This window comes from Furipterus horrens, unplaced genomic scaffold (genome assembly GCF_987537825.1).
Source record: "Furipterus horrens unplaced genomic scaffold, mFurHor1.1.pri manual_scaffold_9, whole genome shotgun sequence".
Lineage (NCBI taxonomy): Eukaryota > Metazoa > Chordata > Mammalia > Chiroptera > Furipteridae > Furipterus > Furipterus horrens.
The window spans coordinates 66,342,787-66,367,774 of NW_028327179.1; the positions used below are offsets into that span (position 1 = coordinate 66,342,787).

The following is a 24,988-nucleotide window of genomic DNA, read 5'->3' on the forward strand; positions in this document are numbered from 1 at the left end:
TTAAAAAATGGGCAAAGGACCTGAACAAACACTTCTCTGAAGAGGACATACAGAAGGTCCATAGACACATGAAAAAATGCTCAACATCATTAGCCATCAGGGATATGCAAATAAAAACCACAATGAGATACCATTTTACACCAGTCAGAATGGCCATCATCAACAAATCAACAAACAACAAGTACTGGTGAGGATGTGGAGAAACGGGAACCCTACTGCACTGTTGGTGGGAATGCAGACTGGTGCAGCCACTATGGAGAACAGTATGGAATTACCTCAAAAGATTAAAAATGTCACTGCCTTTTGAACCAGCGACTCCACTACTAGGATTATACCCAAAGAATCTTGAAACACCAATTCAGAAGAACTTATGCACCCCTATGTTCATTGCAGCACTGTTTACAATAGCTAAATGCTGGAAACAACCTAAGTGCCCATCTGTAGATGAGTGGATCAAAAAACTGTGGTACATTTACACAATGGAATACTATGTAGCAGAAAGAAAGAAGGAACTCCTGCCATTTGCAACAACATGGATGGAACTAGGGAGAATTATGCTTAGTGAAATAAGCCAGGCAAAGAAAGCAAAATACCATATGATATCACCTAATACAGGAAACTAAAGAACAACACAAACAAAGGAACTAAATAGAACAAAGAGCAGAATAACAGTCAATATGTGGGAGGGGAGAGGGAAAGAAGGGAGATAAGTAAGGGAAGGGTTTAGTCAAAGAACCCGTATAAATGACTCATGGACATGGACAACAGGGAGAGATATGATTGTGGGAGAGGGGGTGGGTTGGGTGGGGGATAGAAATTGGTGGAAAAGGGGACAACTGTAATTGAAAAACCAAAGAAAATAAAAATAAAAATAAATAAAAACAAACAAACAAACAAACAAACAAACACGAAACCTGTACTGAGAAAACTACATAACACTGAAGAAAGAAATTAAGAAAGATACAAATAAATGGAAGCAAATACCATGTTCTTGGATGGGAAGAATCAACATCATTAAAATATCCATACTACCCAAAGAAACTTACAGATTCAAGGCAATCCCTATTAAAACACCAGTGACATATATCAAAGATTTAGAACAAGTATTTCTAAAATTTATATGAAACCAAAAAAGACCTCTTATAGCGACAGCAATATTCAGGAAGGAGAACACAGTAGGAGCAATCACAGTACCTGATATAAAGCTATACTACAAAGCAACCATAATCAAAACAGCGTGATACTGGCATAAGAACAGACATATAGATCAATGGAACAGAATAGAGAGCCCAGAAATAAACCCAGGTCTATATGGTCAACTAATATTTGACAAAGGGGAAAGCAACATAAAATGGAGTGAAAAAAGTCTCTTCAACAAATGATGCTGGGTGAACTGGACAGGGACAGGCAAAAAAATGACACTAGCTCACCAACTTACACCATAAACCAGCATAAACTCAAGATGGATAGAAGATTTAAATGTAAGAAATGGCAACCTAAAAATCCTAGAGGAAAACATAGGCAGGAAAATTTCAGATATCCTATGCAGCAATGTTTTCACCAATATATTTCCAAAGGCAAGAGAAATAAAGGAAAGAATAAACACAGAGACTACAGCAAATTAAAGTGTTTCTGCTCAGCAAAAGAAAACATCAGCAAGATGAAAAGAGAACCAACCATATGGGAAAACATATTTGCCAATGATTCTTCAGACAAGGGATTGGTTTCCAAAATATATAAAGAACTTACACAACTCAATAGCAAGAAGACAAAAAGTTTTGTTAAAAAATAGGAAAGGACCTGAACAAACACTTCTCCCAAGAGGACATACAGAGGGTCCAAAGGCATATGAAAAAATGCTCAACATCCCTAGCCATCAGAAAGGTGCAAATTAAAGCCACAATGAAATATCACCTCATACCAGTCAGAATTGCTATCATAAACAAATCAACAAAGTTAAAGTCGCTGGTGAAGATGTAAAGAAATGGGAACCCTAGTGCACTGTTGGTGGAAATGCAGACTGGTGCAGCCACTATGGAAAACAGTAGTGAATTTCCTCAAAAAACTAAAAATGGAACTGCCTTTTGAAACAGCAATTCCATTGCTAGGATTATACCTGACAAATCCCGAAACACCAATTCAAAAGAACCTGTGCATCCCTATGTTCATAGCAGCAGTATTCACAATAACCAAGTTCTTGAAACAGCTTAAGTGCCCATCTGTAGATTAGTGGATAAAAAAGCTATGTACATTTACACAATGGAATACTATGCAGCAGAAAGAAAGAAGGAACTCCTACCATTTGTGACAACATGGATGGAACTGGATAGTTATGCTTTGTGAAATAAGCCAGGCAGCAAAAGAGAAATAGCATATAATATCACCTAATACAGGGCAGTAATGAGCAACATAAAGAAATGAGCAAAATAGAACCAGAGGCAAATAAACATGTAGCAGGCTGACAGCAACCATGGGGGCGGGGGGAGGAGAGAAGGGGTGAAGAAAGGGGAAGCTCTTAGTCAAGGAACTAGTATAAATGACACGTGGACATGGACAACGGTGTAACAGGGCAGGAATGGACTGTGGGAAAAGGGGTTGGTGGGGAGGGTTGATGCGATGGGGGAAAAAGTGGGACAACTGTAATAGAAAAAACAATAAATAAATTATAAAAAACAAATAAAAAATAAAAGAGAGAAATATTTTTGGAAAAAAATAAATATAAATATATATCTATAAGTCTGACCCCAAATATTAAATACTACAAAATAAATATGGAGGATATTTTTAATCTCTTACATCCTCTTTTCCTATCCAACTTCCAAAAAGGAGAAATGTATTTAAAATATTACCATTTATGTTTCTGAATGTAGAAATATTTTTTTAATCAATAACCATCTTACTTAAACATGGGGAAAGTGTATTTACATAATAAAAATGACAAGTGCATTTTCTGAACATTTATGAATTAATGGGGAAGACTACTTAGTGTTTAGAATGAAAAAGTAAAAGCACTTCTTTCATGATGTTGTAAAATATAAATGGGTTATTTCACACAAAGAGCTGAACAAGGTCCAATTATTTTTAAAAACTAAGAGTCAGCTATGGTCCTATTATAATAATAATTATAATTATTACTATGGTTAAAGATTGAAACTCATATACACAGATCAATGAAGATACAGAGGTAGATGTTGTGCTCAAACATTCAGACTATAAATTGGGTTCTTTGTTTATTCATTTAATAAAAATTCAACATGATGCATCTAAATTAAATGCTAACAAGGTAAGTCAAATAATTCGCATGCGAGAAGACAGCTGACTTAAATTGAAATCTATAATGAATTACCAGAAATGGAAACTAATAAAAGAATACTGTTCTCAATTGCTTCAAAAAGAATAAAATACCTAGGAAAAAATTTAATTGAGGATGTAAAAGGCCTGCATTCAGAAGATTATAAGACACTAAAGAAAGAAATTGAAGAATATACAAATAAATGGGCATATACACCAGGTTCATTGAAAAGAAGAATTAACATCATTAAAATGTCCATACTACCCAAAGCAATTTTTAGATTCAATGCAATTCCTATAAATATACCGATGGCCTATTTCAAAAAAATTGAACAAGCTTTTCAAAAATTTATATGCAACTTCAAAAGGTCTCAATTAGCAACAGTGATCTTGAGAAAAAAGAACAAAGTTGGATAAATCATGCAAAATGAAAACAAGCTATACTACAAAGCCATAGTAATCAAAACAGCATGGTACCAGAATTAAAAACAGACATACAGATCAATGGGAAAAAAATGAAGAGTCCATAAAGAGACCCATACATTTATAGTCAATTAGTATGTGACAATGGAGGCAAAAACACACAATGAAGTAAAGATAGTCTATTAAATGAATGATATTAGAAATATTGGACAAATGAGTGCAAAAAAATAGACAACTTTCTTACACCATACAAAAGGATGAATTTGAAATGGATTAAAGACTTAAATGTTAGACTCAAAACCACACAAATTCTAGAAGAAAGCATAGGAAGTAAAGGCTTATACAATTTTTGTATCAGTATTTTTCTGATATATCTTCATAGGCAAGGGGAAAAAAATAAACAAATTGGACTACATCAAACTAAAAAGCTTTTGCACAGAAAAAGAAACCAGCAACAAATGAAAAGACAGTCCACTGAATGTGAGAACATATTAACCAATGATACATCTAAGGGGTTAATATCCAAAATTTATAAGGAAATTATCCAACTAAACACCAAAAAAACCCCAAAACCAAAACAAAACAAAACAAAAAAACCCCCCCAAAACCCCCACAAACAATCCAAATAAAAAATGGTTAAAAGACCTGAATAGACAATTTTTCAAAGAGGACATACAGATGGCCAATAGACCTATGAAAAGTAGCTCAATGTCACTAATCATTAGAGAAATGCAAATTAAAACCACAATCAGATGTCACCTCCTACCTTTTAGAATGGTCATCAATAAGTCAACAAACAATGGTTGGCCAGAATGTAGAGAAAAGAGAACCCTAGTGCACTGTTGGTGAAAATGAAGACTGATGAAGCTACAGTGAAAAACAGTATGGAGTTTTCTCAAAAAATTAAGAATGAAACTACCCTATGATCTGGCACCCCATTTCTGGGAATATATCTGATGAAACCTGAAACACTAAGTCAAAAGAATATATGCACCGCTATGTTCGTTGCAGCATTATTTACAATAGCAAAGATTTGGAAACATCCAAGTGTTCAGTGGATGAGTGGATAAAAAAGCTGTGGTGTGTTTACACAATGAAATACTACTTGCCATAAAAAGAAGAAAATCTTACCCTCTGTGATAGCATGATGGACCTGAAGAGCATTATGCTAAGGGAAATGAGCCAATCAGAGAAAGACAAGTAACATGCAATTTCACTCATATATGGAACAAAATGACTTAACAAGCAAAATAAAGACAGAGCCATAGATAGGGAGCAGGTTGACAGCTGTCAGGGACAGTGAGTGGCCTGGGGGGTTTCAGGGATTGAGAAAAAAAAAACAGCCAAAAAGAAATAAATAAAACTCATGGATACAAACAACAGAGTGGTGATTGTTGTGGTGGTGGAGGGAAGGGTAGAAGAGGATAAGTGGTAATTAACAGAGACCTGACTTGGGGTAATACCGCGTACAGATGATATGTTGTGTAATTGTACACCTGAAACTGGTATAATTTTGTGAGCCAGTGTCAATCCAAAACATTAATAAAAAGGAATAAATAAATAAAAATAAGTAAATAAATAAACCTCTAGGCCTGACCCTAAACATTAAAGATCGCAAAATAAATATGGAGGACATTTTTCATTTCTTACTTCCTCTTTTCTTATCCAAATTTTAAAGAGTAGAAATATATTTAAAATATTACCACTTACATTTCTGAATGTAGGAATGGTTTTATTTAATGCAGAACTGTTTCGCTTAAGCATAATGAAAATGACAAGTGCATTTTATGAAGATTTATGAATTAATGGGAAGATCACTTAATTTTTAGAAACAAAATATTCATTTCATTTTAGGGTGTATGTATAGAAATAAGTTAAATGTGTAATATTTTTATAAATGCCTTATGTTAAAAATATTTTATAAACTGTCTGTTGAAAATTTCCTACATAAAATTGTTAAAAGTAGATTATGGATTACTTAAGTGTCTACAAAAAGAAATTCTAACTCCTTATAGTGGTTTTTAAGTATCATCTCTCTGCTGTTTAATATTATGTTTAATAGAGTATGTCTTCAGAAAATTCTAAGTGTTTCCCCTCAGAGTGAAGTCAACTAATACAAGATGCTGATGAACTCTACAATATAGTAGACATCTATCTGGCTTTGATTTAAGTCTTAAGAAAATAATTACTGGTGGTCATAAGCTATTAGATAACATGCTACTAAATTTCCAGGTCATAAATGGCTTTTCTTTAGAGTCTGACTCTAAAACAGGCACACTTCTGCATCATCATTTTAATTTTATATCTAAATATAACATGAATTTCTTAGAGAAAGGTATAAACTTCTTACATGTTATATACATCATAATACATTGTATTAATAGAGTACATTCACTGTTGTTACTGTTGTCAGATGTTGGAATACTGTGTCTGCATGTATGTGCATGTATGTTTGTGCATGTGTGCATATGGATGTGGTTTTGTATATACATTCTTTTATATGTTAATAAAGCAAACATTTTCTTTAAAAAAAGCACTGACTATTTTTGTTATCTGTTCTATTTGCTTACCCTAAAATTTGACCTGCAGAACAGGTGTGATATTGGGAGGTCAGCCATTTTCAAAGGGCACGGCAACAGTTGGGAAGATTGAGTTTCTTACACCTTATACCTTGTGATGTTTGTTGATTTTAAGCTACTGAGATACTTTATCTGAACACATGTCTTATTCTATTAATTATCACATGAGCCAGTGAATGAAGATATGCATTATTATTCTTCTAATGTATAATGTGTGTATATTTCTTATGAAATCAAGTGAACAGAAAATATTCTGTGCTAGGAATATAGATATCAATTTAATTATTAAGAGAAATTGAGAGAAAAGATGGTCTCTCACTTCCTACAACCCAAATCCACCATACTACTATGTTTTCTCTCCATATTCTCTTTGAGTCTTTCTATATTCTCTTTGGTAGTTTACTAAAACATTCTAGCTTTGTGTTGATTAAATCTATTCATTTTAAAATAAGACCTCAGAGTATTCTGTCCCCATTTCAGGAGCAAGATACAAAGGAGACAGCATTGCAATTCAATTCGAGCCACAAGTATTGACTAAAGATTCCTATCAAACAAACTAGGTCTTGTGGGGATAAAAGGGGAAAATAAAACTTTGTCTCTGTCTTGAATAAGTAGGCAGTGCAGTCAGGATAATTAGTCAAATACCCAGGGTGCGCAAAGAGAAGTATGTCCTTAGAGACATGAAAATAGAGTGACCCGTCATCTGAAACAGTAGGAGAATTCAAAAGGATGAGGACTTGAGCTGTACACAGAAAAGGTGCAGAGTTGAATATGGAGAAGGGTGAAAAGACAAATGAAAGTGACTTCTAGATAGAGGGGCGACATGGCCAGTCATAGAGGAACCAGATGAGTATGTTCTAGGGATAAAGTAACTGGTTTGACAAACAGAGGACTTGAAGCAGAAAGCAGTAGAAATAAGGCTGCATGATGCAGACAGGATGATATGAAGTGCAAAGAAGATGCACAAATTCCAACCAAGACCAGTAACTTAATCAGGCACTGAAATATGTTGCAAAATCAGATCTTGGAGTCATCTCAGCCAAATAAAAATAATTTCTCTGTAAGCCATTGTTGATTTGTCCATGACCCACTAAATTATATTATAAATATAAAAATTTAGGGACTTCTGGCCAAGATGGAGGCATGAACAGACATGTTGTGTCTCCCTCATGACTAAGAAGAAATACTACTACCTCAAAACTAGATATAACCAGAAGTTCCAGAAAATAGAGCTGTGTGGAAGTCCCACAAAGATATAAAGGAGATATACTCATCCAGACAGGTAGGAGAAGCGAAGAGAACATTATGTGGTGGTGGCAGCAGTGGCAGACTGGCAGAAAACGCATTCATGCTTTTTAAAAAGTCAAGAGGGACACCTGGGGACCATTCCCAGCACCAGACCAGACCACACAGCTCATGGTCCTAGCACTGGGGAAAATAGAGCTTCATTGCTTCTGACTGCAAACCAGTGGGAGTTGGGGCAGAGGAAGAACTGCCAGTCTCTCAGCAGAGTCTGCCCGTTTAAAGGACCCCCATCACCCTAGAACATCCACAGACCCACTCACTCTGGGAACCATGGCCAAGGCAACAGCTAGAGATGCACCAGTCCCATACAGGAAGTGGGAGAAGTGCCTGGAAGAGGGGTGAGGGCCGAGCAAGCATCATTTTTCCCTCTCAGACCCATTTCCCACACACAGCGCCACAATATGGTGAAACGGGTCATCCTGACAAATACCTAAGGCTCAGCACCTTACAATGTAACAGGTGCAACAGCTCTACCTAAGACACAGATGCAAACAAACACAGGAGCCTGTCAAGATGAGGAGACAGAGAAGTATGGCCAGAAAGAGGAAATGGATCAAGGTTCCAGTAGGAGAACTAAGCAATGAGGAGATAGCCAACCTAACAGATGCAGAGTTCAAGACACTGGTGATAAAGATGCTTACAGACTTGACAGATATGCTTAAGTATGGCAAACACATAAGAGAAGAAGTGAAGGCTATGCTAAATGAAAAGAAAGAAAATCCACCCAAAACCAATGGTGAAGAGAAGGAAACTGGGGTTCAAATCAATGGTCTGGAATATAAGGAAGAAAAAAACAGTCAACCAGTACAGGAAGAGAAAACAAGAATTGAAAACAAATGAGGAGAGGCTTAGAAACCTCTGGGACAACTTTAAATGTGCCAATTTCTGAATCACACAGGTGCCAGAAGGAGAAGAGAAAGAGCAAGAAATTGAAAGCTTATGTGAAAATATAATGAAGGAAAACTTCCCAAATTTGGTGAAGGAAATAGACATACAAGTCCAGGAAGCCCAGAGTCCCAAAGAAGCTAGACTCAAAGAGTACCACACCAAGACACATCATAATTAAAATGCCAAAGGTTCAAGATAAAGAGAGAATCTTAAAAGCAGCAAAAGAAAAGCAGAAAGGTACCTACAAAGGGGTACCTATAAGACTATCAGCTGATTTCTCAAAAGAAACTTCTCTGGCAAGAAGGGAGTGGCAAGAAGTATTCAATGTGATGAAAAGCAAGGCCTTGCAATCAAGATTACTCTATCCAGCATTTAGAATGGAAGGGTTGATAAAGTGCTTCCCAAACAAGGTAAAGCTAAAAGAGTTCATCATCACCAAGTCATTTTATATAAAATTTTAAAGGGACTTATTCAAGAAAAAGAAGATCAAAACTATGAACATTAAAATAACAACAAAGTCACAACTATCAACAACTGAATCTAAAAAATAAAAACTAAAACTAAGGAAACAATCAGAATAGGAACTGAATCGTAGGTATGGGGATCATTTTGGAGGAGTATCAGCTGGGTAGGGTAAGGACGAGAAATAGAGAAATGGTGCAGAGATTAAGAAGCAAAATTGGTTGGTACAAAACAGACAGGGGGAAATTAAGAATAATGTAGGAAAGGGTGAAGCCAAAGAACTTATATGCATGACCCATGGGCATGAACTAAGGGGGGTGTGATTACTGGAGAGAATTGGGGTCCTGGGCAGAGGGGAGCAAAGGGCAAAACCCAGGAAAACTGTAAATACATAGTCAGTAAAATATACTTTAAAGATTTAGAAAAAGATTTAGCGATTTTTTTCTTAAATTTCTACATAATATATGGGTTTTTATAATTTTTATTAAATCATTTTTTATTGTTATTCTATTACCGTTTTCCCAATTTTTCCCTTGCCCCCTCACACGTAGCCCACCCCTCATTCCCAGTCACTTCTCACACTGTTGTCCATGTTCATGGGTCATTCATTTATGTTCTTTGTCTAGTTTTTTTCCCTTCATTTGACCATTATCCCCCTCCTCTTCTCCTCTGATCACTGTCAGTTTGTTTCATGTTTCTATGCATATGGTTCTATTTTGTTTGTTAGTTTATTTTGTTCATTAGATTCCTCTTATAGGTGAGACCATATGGTATTTGTCTCTTGCTGACTGGCTTATTTAACTTAGTATAATATGTATGTATTTAACAAATATAGAAATGACACAAAATAAAAATGCTGAACTTTTATGAGTTGTTTAATAAGGTTTTAACACTCTACAATAATAACTTTTTTTTTCAATAATGACATTTCTTGTATAATGTGATCATTCAAAGCTAGGCTGAAAATCTAGTGAAAATTTAATTTACTGTTTTAAAGAGGTTTCAGTAAAGTTATGGATACATTGGCTTAATGTTAAAATATGTTTTTAAAATATAAAAATTATGTTGCCATAAAGTATTATAAATTACTTTTGAAAATAGAAAAATAATTAATTTAATCAAATTAATGAAAAGAGCCTTTTATAGCTGTTCTCTTCATATAGGTATATAACTGTACATATACTGGAAAAGCACTCCCGAGTCGGACTGCACAGCCATTCTCGGCGGTGCAGATAGACTCTTAAGAAGCTACACCATCGTCTCTTGAGACGGACGGCAGCCGACGACGACTGGAAAAGCATGGCTGGTCATATGTCTTTCTTACCTTGCTGCACAATTAGAATAGATTCTATTCTTCCATTCCATAAGAACTAGCTAAGACAGGACTAATAACCAAAGGTGAGTCTTGTTGCATAGTTCAATTTCTATATTCATTCAATAAAAAGGGAAAGAATGATCAGAGATCTTGATAAGAGAAATAAATAGATGAACTGGCCCTAGAGATGACACAACCATCCTGCCTGCATCTGTATTAGTCCTGTTAGTTTTTCTTTTGCTTTGTTGTCAGTTTTGATTTATGGATATGCAAAATGTGAGCCTAATAAAGAAGACAATGACCCTGGTCATAATATTCATAACTCAAAGAAATTATTAAGAAAACAACATGAATGCTATTTAGAAGAAATAAAGTATTTTATTTATTTCCCATATTTGGTGTGTATATTTAATCAACAGACTGATTTAAGATGAAAAATAAAACATAATCCTGTTTATCTCACAAAATTATGACAGAATATCTATATATATATTTTATATGATATAATTTGAGGCTCAGAGGGAAACACAACTACATTAATTCAGTGTTCTTAAATGTTGAGAGATTAATATCATTTCAATGACTTCTTTCTTCTTACAGTGAAAAATATATTTGGCTTATACAAATGTGAATTTTTAAGATAATTTTACTATCTGCACTTGCTAGACTTGCCAATTAATTTTTTAGAGTTCTTTTTCTAACAGATAGAAGCCCAACAAGATAAAAGGTTATGGTTAGTATATCACATTTCTTACCCACTATAAGAAGTAAATGTGAAATGTATTTTAGCTTATTTTAATGCCATGCTCTCTTTTAGCTCTTAACCAATGCTTGAAAGACACAGCAAAGGCAGTTATGCTTGCAGAGAACATCCTTGTCATGATGATTCACAATCAAATCTTTATTAACCATGATTTGCCATGTCTTCCTGAGATCTACTTTTCTTGTTCAACATGGTGATGCGACTAAGTCTTGTTTCAGAAATCTACCTTTCCATCTAGCAATAGTCTTTATGTCTATGACTATTTCAAATGCATTATAAGTAACATTTGGGAAGTCTATTGAATCACCATATTTTTTAATTGCAGGCAGAGAAATACACAATTATTTAAATCATTTGGTTGTCATAATACAAATATGCATGAGAATGTTTAGTAAGATAATGTTACCAAAAGTGAAACAAAAGAGATAAAAGGGATTACATTTTTTTTGTGAATAAGGGAATAATTACTGTCCACACACCTATAATGAAGTAATGTAGCATTCTTTGCATTAAAAAGATATGATATTTTGACTAGAAATATTAAAGGTAGAAAGAAAAAAAAAACCCAAGCTATTAAGAACTGAAGAAATGTTAACCTTACCACCATTGTAATTTAGATCTGCCAACAAAGTTAGCAGAATAGCAATTTGAGAGATAACATTCTAGGTATGACCTACGATATTCCACTTATATTTAATAAAAGTGTACTTTCTCAATTAAATATTTCTCTAAGCTTTACTTCAAGATTTTTGTGTTTGTTTAACTAAAAAGTTAAAGTCAAGCATTTAATTTTAGTGGGACTTGAGACAGGATGCAATTAGGGGATTTAGAAATAGTTGTGTACGGAATAAAAATTATGGAAATCAAAGGGAGTGCTCTGCCATAAAACAGAGCACAGGGTTTTTCATATAGTAGTCTTTCAGTAAGTATTTGCATTACCCCCATGTGACTAAAATGACTAATTTCATTATTTCACAGACTTAAGTCATAGATAATAATAACAGCCACACTTCATACTGATTTCTCCTTCAGTAGATTTCCATATCTACTTATCTGCTTAGTTTAAAATTTGAGTTATCAACTAACAACCTGATAGTTATATAATAAATATCACTAATGATTAGTTGTTATCAAAATGCATGTTGAGGACAAATTCATTGTCTTTTAATGAGAAAAAAATTAAAATTTGTGTGAGGACAAAAATTAGGATAATTCCTTTGGAAGTATTTTAAAATTATTATTATTATTTAAAGCTTTATTGGAACTAATTCATTCTAAAGCAATGTTTGTAGAACTTCAAAATTTTCAACTCTGAATAACAGTTGACACTGAAGTTGTTCAGCTATGTTACACAGTCTCCATTTGTAAGAGAAAAAAGCTGCTTAAAGACCATTCACAAAATTTTGTAGAATTGAAAGATCATCTGCTGATTGTTTGTCTGTCAGATTTGACTCATGAATGCCTTGACTTTGAAGGTATAAAGGAGGTGAAAGCTATGTATGTGTATTAACTATTATTTAATTCAAGCAAATAATGTGTTTCTTCAATTTAAATTTACATATTTTAATATACATGTGTGTTCTTAAAATTTTAAATTGAATTTGAAAGATTTGATCTATCAAAATGTGCTGATAAATTATACAGTGGCAAATACAAATTTCATGGTCATTACTGAATGTTTTATCTATTTTTAAAAAACATAGAGGGAAAAATAGTCTTAGGGGAAAAAATGGAGTTTTACTGCAAGAGAAATGAATGCAAGAAATGGCACTTTAAGTAGTGAAGAGACGCGAATCATTGCAACTTCATAGACTGCTAAGGAGCAACAGTTGTACCTAATTTCAACTTGACATGCTTCAGAGCTCACATTCATATTGGCGATTAATGATCCAAACATAATGGTGCTATATAGAATAATTACTTATTGAAGGAGCAAACTTCATATGCATTTTTAAAAAAATCATCATTTAAGAGAAAACTGCACTGACTCATTGAACAATGAATAGTCTTTTCACCAATTCAAATGTTTGAGGTTGAAAAGCTTATCTTTGAAGAAAATTTTGCCAAGGTTACTTTTTTCTGGCAGACTTTTTTGGCCTCCCTCCTTCCCAAGATAGGCACTACCATAAAAAAAGGTAGAATGCCAAGCTGATCATTAAGTCATACTGGTAGGTGATTACAAGAAATATCAGAAACAAAAGGAAATAAGATATTTTTGAGTTGGTGTACTTCAAAAACAGAGATTCATTGCTTTGAATATGACATTCTTGGGCACGGAGATTAGCAGAATCAGAGCTCTCAGATTCCTTGTCACTTGAAGACCACACCGGTTGTCCAGAGTTTAGCAATACTTCATTTTTATGCCTTGCCTCTTCTTTGTTTTCAGTATCTTCAGTGATTAAAATCATTGGCCCTAAATATTTCTTCAAATTGCATTCTCCTTGTTGGAAAATCTGATCTATACATTTTCCACTTCTACAAACTGATGTCATTATTCCTGAATGTTTGGAAACTTCTTCAGGTATATCCCAAGGATGTGAGTATTTCTCAATACCTTTGATTTCACTTGATGGATTACAATTATATTCTGATTTTAAAGGAATAGATTGGAGAGTCATTGTAGTAACTGTATTCTCTATAGCAACTGCCTGTTCATAAGATGATACTGAAGTTTTAACATGGTAATTGGAAATGTGAGAGCCATACTCAGACAGTCTATTAGGGTCTGAGTTTAAAGCAGAATTAATCATGGCATTTAAATCTACTTCTCTTGATAATTCTTGGACATGCCCATGATCTCTATTTTTGGGAAATATTTTTTTGTCTGTTGGTAACATTCTCAAATGCAAATTTAGTTTTGAGTCTGCCTTTTCATTGCCTCTAATTTCCTGTAAGGATTCTTCTGCACATGTTATATTTCCAAAGCCACATTTCTTTGGAGGGTTGAACATAAGCAGGGTTTCTTCACTCTTCATTTCATCTACATGTACATTATAAGTATCTAAACATGTTTTTTGTTCAAAATCATTGTCATAGATTACACCTCCTTTATTTCCTTGACAAAAGGTATAATGTGAATCATCATTTCTCCCTTCATGTAGATCAAACACTGTTTCTTTTACCTCAATGGGCCTGTCACTTTGTGCTGTCTCTTGAGGGAGCTTGGCAATTATTGCTTTTTCTCTAGCAGACATGCTTTCTAGAGCACTTTCTGATGTTGTCTTAATTACATAAGCTGTACTTATTCCTGCTTTCTCAGTAATATGATCTGCTAGAGAAGACAGTTCACAGCTCTCAGTTTCTTGGAAGGTAAACAATTCTTCTATAGGAGTAGCATTCAAACTCTTTGTATTACCTCGTTTTTCCCACATGTCTTCACAATCTGCTTGTTCTTTGACCTGCTCTGTTGTATTTGTCCTACTCTCTCTTGCTTTTTCCTGACCTTCCAGAAAATTCCATCGTTGTTTATACTCTTTGTTCTTATTCTGATCTTCAGGATCAATCCAATATGAATTTTCTTCTTCAACTTGGAAATGATAATCTTCCCTCAGAACATTCCTTTTTCTTGAACAAACTCGACCAGGCATCTTTCCTAAAGTTGTGCCTTTACTAGTCAAGAGCTCACACTCTGGGGTTGTTAAGACAGCTTCTTCCCAACTTAGATTTCCTGTTGGTGATTGAAATAAATCTATTCTAATTGCCTGGTCAGGAGTTGTGGTATCTTTACCTGGCAGAACAGTTAGTTCTCTGCTACTAGCTCTGATTCTTTTCACACTTATTTCAGAGTGGCTCATCTTCTCTCGGTTGTGTAATATTGATTGAAGACTTTTGCTTTGTTTTTCATTAACTCCTAAGTGTTTCTCCTTCTCATTTGTACCATTACCATAATATTTCCTGGACGATCCTCTTTGTATTGATTCCTCCAAATGGAAATCTGAATCTAAATCTCTTAAACATCCCCAATCTTTTATTTTAATTTTCATAGCTTCTTCTTCATGTTTTTTATTAAGATTTTCTGCCATTAGTTGATCTGAGGAGGGACAAGATATTTGTACTCTGCCTCTTTTTTGAGCTGGATTAGCATTATCATGAAATACTTCTTTGATACTGATATGTAATTCCACTAATTCATCACTGTCAATATTTCTCAATGATGTCTTTATTTTTCTCATATCTGAAGTAATTTCCTTTGAAGGTTGATGACTACACTCATTTCCTGAGAAAAAGTTTTCATTGTGGTAAAAATCTCTCTTTAAAGAGCTTTCTGGTGATGAATTTGATGACAAAGTCCTTTTAAGCAAGTCAATGTATACTTCATCATGAATATGCTTCTTCTCTAATCCCTCAGCTTTATTTTGAAAATTGACGGTATCTGTTGAAAATATATTCTTTTCATCTTTAGAAGCAGGGCTTTCGATTAAGCGTTGATTTGCCTTAAGAAATAAAAAAAGAAATAATGACCAAATGATTTTAAATATACAAAATGAATCAGGTAGGTTTCATTAACTTGGCTACTAATTACTTGGTATTTTCTGAATTCATTTCATTTAGGGATTTAGTACAAACTCTGGAAGCTAGATGTTTTGGGGAGATCTTTATAGGCTATGACTTGGAAATGAGATTAATGAGAAAAGGGGCCAAAATTAATCATTCTCCTTCTCAGCTTACAAGAAACACATTGTATTATTCAACTATTCTTGCTTGTCATTGCGCTTTCTCATCACTTAGAATATACACATTGATAGCTCCATGCTAATCAATGAGAGAGTAGCTTTCTGGGTGCCCCTTGCTGCATTCACATTTGCTGTAGGTGCCCCTATTACAGTTTCTCTTATTAATATGTTTTCTGCAAAATCTCTCCAAACTATTAATAGCAAAACGTCACTCAAAGAAAAGTGAGAGAGTTAATGTCTCTGAAAATTCTGTTTTAATGGCCTTCTGCCAACGGGACTCAAATGTATTTGAGCTCTTCAGTGATGCCAACTGTCAAGATTTAACAGTGAGATGCCTGTTTTTTTTCTCCTCATAACTGACATTTGCATGATCTCAATAATTATATGCAAATCTTACGTTTTCCCCTTCTTTTCACATAAGGCTCATGCTACTTGTCAACTGCACAGCTGTCTTGTAAGCCAATGCCTGTGGGTTCTACAGATTTGGTTGTATTTCCATCTATTATAGAGCTTCATTGTTTTATGCATTAATGTCAGCATAGAGCAAATTAGCTTCCAAATTACAGCTCCCTGTTCATTTATTGGCATACAATCTCAGTAACTCCTAAACAAACTTTTATATTTGAGCCTGTTCATTGTAATGAGGTGTATTTGTGAAGTATGTAATTTTTCAGGGCCCTTTCTTTATATTCTGTGGTTTGAAAAATGGTAATGTTAACTTTCTGCTGGTAAGAATTCTCACAAGGGGTGACAACTTTGTAGTTTCTTAAAGTTAGAACAAAGTAAATTGCATACTTTAGTGATGCAACTCCCATATCACTATAGAAAGGGGAGAATGTGTGGAGAAAAGATGAGCTCTATTTCTTTTCTGTTTCAGGCCTGACACTTGAAGAGGCAAATGCCATTTTAATCTTAAGTAATTATAAACTTATGTGTTCTAATGACAAGAGCTCCAACCAAATACACAATAAAGAATAAATTATGTGATTCATTTACTCATTTCTTCCTTTTAAATAAAAATAATATGTAAACCACTCCCTCCAAATTCCAAATAGATTTAATGTTCACCAAGTGTGAAATTTATAAAAAAAATTAATACTAAATTGTACAATACTGTGTTTGACTCCTGTTTTTTAAATATGGCACAGGAAAGTTCCTCCATATTTTGTAATTTATTACTTTCCAGTGATATAAAACTTTGAGATTCTTACAAAGATAAAAGTGAAAACAAGTGCTGCTAAAAGCCATGCTGTTGGTCAGATCCCTAATAATCATCTAGTCCAACCCTCTATTGTTACAGATAAGTTTACACTAAGTGTACCCTTGTCATAAAGATTAGAAATTCACATCAGAGTAGTGCTACCACTTCTGTAATTCCTAAACTGTTACTCAGAGCTACTGGTAAAAGAGATAAAGAATGAATGTTATTAATTTACCACTGCAGAGAACAGAAGCAGCATATTGAACTCAAAGTGCCTTGTTGATCAAGCTAGGACAGAATAGGCTGTATTTGCACATTTGTGAATTTCATTAGTTGAAGATATTGAAAGGCAGGCATTGCAGCATCTTTGAAGCATAAATGGATTCATCTTCTCTAATACTGTGGCAAACAGAACACTTACCATAAGCTTTAATTCTTTTTCATTATCTTCACCACATTCCCTGTTTACATCTTTTACATCTTGATTACCAGTTTCTGAGTTTTCCTTCTCCTCATGAGAACAAACAATTATTGGGATGTAGGTATCTGAAAAGTTAATATAATTGTACCTATGTAAGAGTGTTTTAATCATAGACTTTAACAAAAGCAACAGATTTTGTTTAAAAATTAAATAATATTACCTGTAATCCTTGAATTCTCAAAGTTATTCTCATATGATGTTACTGATGATTCTTCTTTACTGTTAAATTTAAAACAAAATGTTATACATTTTTCTGAGGTTATATCTTTTAAGTACTTTTTATACATGAGGAATTTCAAATAAAATAAGTATAATATAAACTTTCATTTTTTTGCATTGTTTTGCATATTTTTAAGTAAAATTGATCTCTTGAAATGATGCAAAGGTATACATTAATTGTAGAAAAATTTAAAAATAACTTACACAATGCCATGTTTCTAAATAAGATTATGTTGTTCATATTAAAACTTATAAAACCAAAATAAAAATATATTAAAATGTAGATTATTTCATCATTAATAAATTTAATATTTGTAAGTGAGAATATTTTTCTCTCAGTTTAAGTGATAAAGTTTTATGACTGACAGTTCATTTGTGGTCATGGAAACTGTTGTCTACCATCCTAATTATTAATATTTTGTGTTCCATCTTAATCAAAATTCAGTCAGACTGTAATAATATTAGCTCTATCTCTCCAAAAAAGAAGAAGAAATAAACTTATTAAAAACTGAAAAGAAGCTAAATTTATACTGTTAAAGATTTTATGTGTGTATTGCTACAGGCCAATTTTAAAACCAAGACTTCAGATTGCTCATAAGAACGCATATATTTTCAAGTTGCATTCCCTTTTTTATTGTATTCTGATACTGATATAAAAAGATAAATACCTTTTACTTTAAAATTTAATCTGTTTGTAGGAGTATTTGTTGAATTATTAAATTTAGATTTGACCATAACATTCAGCAAAAAAAAAAAAAGTTAGTGAAGAAGCCCACTGTGTGTATAGTTACAAGTCAATCTATCAGATTTTTCTTGTTCTGTTTCAACTGACTCTGCAGTAAAAGAAATCTAGAGAGTCAGAAATGGCTGATAAATTTATGTAATAGAGTCTATTTTTCAATGGAAAATGTGATCCAAATCCCAGAAAGCCTAAACCTAGTTCAAAAAATCATGAGATAATAACAAATTCTTTCATACTGACTATCTAAGAAGGTATTTATTATTGTTTGTATTTATGATCCTTAATTTAAAGTTAACTGAAAGCATTTGGTACCTTTTAGTTGGTCTGTGAATGAAAATAATGTGTCTACATAAATATAACTTAATTAGAAAAAATATAGTATATAGTATATAGTATTTAAATGATTGATATTGACTTAATCTATAAATCTATATTTTTTAATGAGACCAATAACTATGTAAGATCAATTTTTTTGTGAAATACAATTGCAAGCTGTCACATTTTTTCTTCTCCATATATAAATATATAAACCATTAAATATCACTTAATTGTTTCTGTTTCCTCTTCATTTCCATAACAATGCAGAAAATTCATTTGTGGAGGGAAACTAGCCATTTAAAGCATTTTTGTTTTTTCTAACCAAAATGCTATTAATTGTTCTTTAAATTAAATTCTTTAAAATACCTCAATTTAAGAATGGTTGTGTCAAAACAGAAGAAACTTACTTTTAACTCATTTTGGAGACAAATAATTAATTAGCAAACTGTATATTATTATATTGATGTCTTATAAAAACATGTAAATACAGAAATATAGGGGGAAATATTAGATTCAGTGATAAATACAAAAATGAGAAGCTGAAATAAAGTTTAAGTATATAAAATGTCTATAAAAACTAATAGAAGAAATACAGTAAGACTGAAAAAGAATAAAACTGTATCAAGACCTCAAAAAATTGAGTAGTATACCATGTTCAGAGATAGAAAAGAGATGTTATGAAGATATTAATTCTCTCCCAAATTAATCTACTTTCAATTAGATTTTAATTAATATTCCTATTCAGTTTTTCACAATATTTAAAAATATGATTCTAAAAAAGTATAAAAATCTAAAGATACCTGGAATATTTATGAGAAATAGCAAGAAGGAGGAACCTCCTGTACCTGATTTTTTAAAGTATATTTTATTGATTATATTGTTACAATAGTTCCTCCTGTACCTGATTTTAAGAGTTCTTATGAAGTTAAGGCAATTACTTTGGCACAGAGACAGATGAGAATTGAGAAGCTTAGTAACACATCTAGAAATATTAAACCAGTATATGAGAAACATAGCATGTCAGACAGCAGGGAAATAAGCAACTTTCAGAAAGGGAGATTGAAAGAGTGGCAACTCCTATGAGAATGAGAAAAGGCAAAATTAGCAAAACATATATTCAAAAATCAACTCCAGATTGATTATGATCATAAATGTAAAAAAACCTTGAAATTATTAGTAGAAAAAATATATAAATATCTTTCAGATCTCAAAGTAGAAAATGTTTTCTTAAATAAGAAAAACACAGAGATTATAAAAAAAGATTACCATTTTAACTTTATCAAAATTGAAAATTTGTTCATTAAAATATATCTTTATAATGAAAAATATAAATTACAAACTGGGAGAAGATGCTCGCATTACTCAAAATAATCACAAGTAAGTTACTAACAAATCAAGAACTCCAACAAATCAATAAAAAAGCACAAAAATTTCAATAGAATCAGGGGAAGGAGGCAGACTTTTTACGAAAGACAAAATACACTTAGCCAATGAGTACATAAAGGGATGGTCAACATTATTACAGAACAGAGAAATGCAAATCAAAACCATAAGCAGTACTCTTTTTATAGCACTTAATTGATAAAAATTGCTATCAACTGCATAAACTTGTAGTAAACCAAATGTCCATCAAATGATTAGACACAAAACCATACCATATCATAAAAAATATTATATAAACCACAGAGAGCTACAAAAATATGAATAAATTTTACCAAAATAATATTAAATGGACAGTTCCAAAAAATTACATCAGAGAATGTTATTTTTTATTAAGCTAAAAGTAACTAAAATAATTTAAATATATATGCGAAGGAGCACATAGACTATAATAAAAAGCTACATAAACAAGAAAGTTTCATTTTTGAGATATGTTTTTAATCAGATGGGGCATGTTAGGGGATAGAAATGAGGAAAGGAAATTGTTAGAGCCAGTTACTGTTTTGAGTGGTAGTTTTGTAGGTGCTTATTACATTATTTATAATATCTGATTAATTAATTCTAATTTCAGATAATTAAAACAAATGGTTGTTTTATGGCCAAGATTGGAGTATACCTATAAATAAAATTCCACTCTAAAATTCAAGATATCCATCACCTGACCAATTACATCTAAAGAGTATAATTAAAACAAACATATAAAATAAAGCAAAAGATAAATTTGATGTTTGATGATGAAAAGGCTCAGATTTGTATATAATTGTGATATAAATGAAATATTTAATGTTTCTAGTCTCCCCTTTTTGTTTCTTGAGTTATTTTTGAATTTCCCAATGACTAACATAGTGCTTGACACATAATCTTGGCATAATAAAGGCTCTTGAGTAAATGCACAGCATCCCTTGTACTCTTCTCTCCTACCTCTTGTCACATTATCATAATATTGTTCTCTTCTTTCTTCATTAAAATTTAATTTCAGAAAAGGTTCTATCCAATAAATTAAATTATGTATATTTTGGATGTTTTTTTCATTGTTGTTAATTACAGTTGTCCCAATTTTTCCCACATTGCTCTCCACTACCCTGCCCATGCCCCACTCCCACAGTCAATCCCCACCCTGTTTGTTGTTAATGTCCATGGGTCCTTTATACTTGTTCCTTGATTAGACCCTTCCACTGCCTTCCCCATTATCTCCCTAATCCCTCCCCTCTGGTCACTGTCAGTTTCTTATTTCCATGTCACTAGTTTCATTTTGCTCATTTGTTTGCTTTTGTTCATTAGGTTCCATTAATAGGTGAGATCGTATGGTATTTGTCTTTCACTGCCTAGCTTATTTCACTTAGTATAATTCTCTCCAGTTACATACATGCTGTCATGAAGGGTAGGAATTCCATCTTTCTTTCTGCTGTGTGGTATTCATCAATATCACTAACCATCAGAGAGGGGCAAATTAAAACCACAATGAAACACCACCTCACGACAGTCAGAATGGCCATCATTAGCAAATCAACAAGCAAGCACTAGACAAAATGTGGAGAAAAGAGAACCCTGGTGCACTGTTTGTGGGAATGCAGTGGAAAACAGTATGGAAACCACTGTGGAAAACAGTATGGAATTTCCTCAAAAAACTAAAAATGGAGCTGCCTTTTGATCCAGCAATCCTACTTCTGGGATTATACCCTAAGAATCCTGAAACACCAATTCAAGAGAACCTAAGCACCCCAATGTTCATATTTTGTATGTCTTATAAAGCTTCAAATATTACTTCTTTCAAAGTTTAGGACGTTACTTCTAATTATGGTTCAAATAATAAAAAATTTAAAACATATAAATTTCAAAATTAAAAAGTAAAGAAATGAATATACTTTGTGGAGAAACAATTAATTTTCAGTGAACCTTAAATCATATAATGCAGTATTATTTAATCATAATATGGGTCATTAATTTTTCTAATAGGTATTTTGAATACCTATGATATACCATAAATTACAAGTAGTACTAGGAAATCACACATGAATAATCTATAGCTTCTTACCTCAAGAAAGCTATAATGTAATGATAAAAACATCAATAGTTGATTGTTATAATAAAGGGTAAATATTATAATAAATAATGTTATTTGATAGATATTCTTTTAGGAAGAAAGAGAAGACAGGAATGAGGAGAGCATTCTGTTGGGTGAAATCATAGAGTTTTTCACAAAAAGCAACATTCTGAATTAAATTTTAGGGAAAATAGAAGTCCCCAAATTAGAATAAAATGATAAGGTAATTCCAATCAGATGGAATAAACAAGCAGACAAAAATTTAAGGGTAAGAAAGCCCCAAAGAACAATACACACCTGGAATAAATAAAATGTTCAGTATTTGGACTGTGTTTTGGGGAAAAATTCAAACAAACAGAACTAAGGTTTGATTCAGCCAGGTTTAAAGGTCTTAGCATGCCATACAAAGTGATGCTGAATTCTTCATGCATTTTTTTAATCTGTGTGGGGATGTGTGGTGGTTGGGTGTGGAGGGAGAGTTAAAAGGGAGAGAGCAATAGTCAAATTTACACTTGGGGATCAATCTCTAAAGATACACTTAGAGAGCCCGGATGGAATAAGCAACAATATAGCAGGAAGGCTATTTATAAGTTTCCTGTAATATTTCAAGCACAAAATGATGATTAAATGTGACACTAATGAGGAAAGAGAAAGTTTGAGTAATTACAACTTTTGATGTAGCATCAGTATGATTTGTCGATAAATCTCCTGTAAATAGATTTTTTAAATGCCTCTCTCTGACTGAACTTGGCTGCACTCATGTGCTTTAGAAATCTAGTGTTTTTCCATTTTAAGACCTTGGCAATTCCAAGGTCTTAAAAGGGAAATTTTAAGGGAGAATTAAGTCAGGGATTAACTGGGGCTCCTGCACTATAAGTCAGTAAGGTCCTAAATTAATCTGAAGTCTGGGTTCTAATGTCTTATGGGCTGTGTGATTTGCTTCTCAGGTGCCCATGAAAAGTACCCTTGTCCCTAATCTCCGGTACATGTGTCTGAACAGTGGATCAGCAAGTTATGCCTAGGTTCCTGGCTTTTATTCTACCTAGCCTTTCACTGGGGAAAAATAAAATGCCTTTTCAGCCATATTCTGTTCACCTGGGTCCGTACCATTTTAAGTAGTTCTTAACCAACCTGGAAGTGATAACCAACCTGCTTTGCTAGATTTAGGCACTCTATTGAGAGGAATTTCTAAGAAACTAGAAATTAAGCTCATAAAAGAATTTTAAGCATCTTAGTTGTTCAGGATCCTTGCTACCGTGGCCCTTCTTTTTCCCACGAATACTATAACATTTAAATATAACAATAGTTCCCCAAATTACCTTTTATATCAGAAACACCAAGTCCTATCTCTGTAAGTTATAAATTAATAGACCTGCACATGAAGGTGGGGAGAGGGAATTGAGAATGATGTTAGTGGGAATCTCCTAAATTGGTTTTGATGTGAGGCCAGATTTGCAAACTCTTGATGTACACAATAATGGATCTCAGGACACTAAGCCCTTTGGACTTTGCTATTTAGAGTGCCCCTTCCCTAGGTACCTTTAAGAGTAATTCCTTCTCTTTAGTTCAACTTCCAGACACCAAACCTATTTCTTCTACATTGTACTAGTTTTATATGAGTATAGCATGCTTGTCTACCATCTAGACAATATGTATGAGTAGAGAAAAATAAAGGATGAGTCAGAGGCTTCTAATTTGAGAATTTAAAGATGGAACTCACATCACCTGAGATGGAGAATTTAGATTAGAAGGTCTTGGAGATATGGGCTTTTGATCAAATTGGAAGGAAAAATTAGTGCTTGTTAAATTAAAAATGCCTAGTTTTTGTTTTTCTTTTATCTCTCACAATATCATTGAGCAAAGACTGGCACCATCTTCACAATTTGAAGAAAAAATTTCCCCACTTCAAAGAAATGGGACATAATATTATGATGGACTTACATAAATATTAAACAAATATGTGCTGAATATATGAAGAAGTGAATGTTTTCAGCTAATGGTGATCCTTATGAAAATTAATAGTTATTTAAATATATAGCAATCCATTTTCATTAAATCATCAATCACTCATCATTTAACAAATATATATTCAGTGCCCACAAATTTCTAAATATTATACTAGATCACAACAAATAAGACAGAGAGTCCCTGCTATAAGAGGATTCACAAGGCAGTAGGGAAGATGGACAATTAAATAAGGCAATGCAGTCATCCCCCATTATCTGAGGCTTTGCTTTCCAAGGTTTTAGGTACCTATAGTCAACCATGGTCTGAAAATATTAAATAAAAAATTCCCAAAATAAACAGTTCATAAATTTTAAATAGCACACATTTCTGAGTATCATGGTGAAGTTTTGAGCAATCGTGCCCCATCCCATCCAGGATGTGAATCATCTCTTGTTTGGCATTTCCATACTCTAAATGCTCCCTACCCATTAGTCATTTATTAGCCTTCTGGGTTATCAGATAGACTATCACACTATTATAGCACTTGTGTTTAAGTAATCTTTATTTTACTTAACAAAGTCCCCAAAATGCAAGAGTAGTGATGCTGGCAATTCAGATATACCAAAGAGAAGCCAAAAGTGCTTGACTTAATAATGAATGTTTCTTGACTTAATAATGAATGTAAAATCCACATGCTAAAGTTACTAAAATATTTGGTAAGAACAAATCTTCTATCAATGAAATTGTGAAGAAGAAAACATGAATTCAGACTAGTTTTTTCTTCACATCTCAAACTGCAAAAGTTACAGTCATAGTGCATGATAAATTTTTAGTTAAGATGGAAAAGCCATCAAATTTGAGGGTGGAAGACATGAATAGAAAACATATATAATAAGG

At 33.1% G+C, this 24,988-nt stretch overlaps 1 protein-coding gene across 1 annotated transcript in view; it reads right to left on the bottom strand.

Annotated features, from left to right (window-relative positions):
• Positions 1-10,242: 10,242 nt before the first annotated feature.
• Positions 10,243-24,988, bottom strand: part of PPP1R3A (protein phosphatase 1 regulatory subunit 3A) — a 75,439-nt gene continuing 60,693 nt past the window's right edge. Inside the window, exons 2-4 of the mRNA XM_090287391.1 lie at positions 17,542-17,600; positions 17,322-17,446; positions 10,243-15,459 (exon numbers count right to left, since the gene is read on the bottom strand). Of these exons, the coding sequence (XP_090143517.1) occupies positions 13,147-15,459; positions 17,322-17,446; positions 17,542-17,600 (2,497 nt within the window). The 3' untranslated portion in view covers positions 10,243-13,146. The remainder of the gene's footprint in view (positions 15,460-17,321; positions 17,447-17,541; positions 17,601-24,988) is intronic.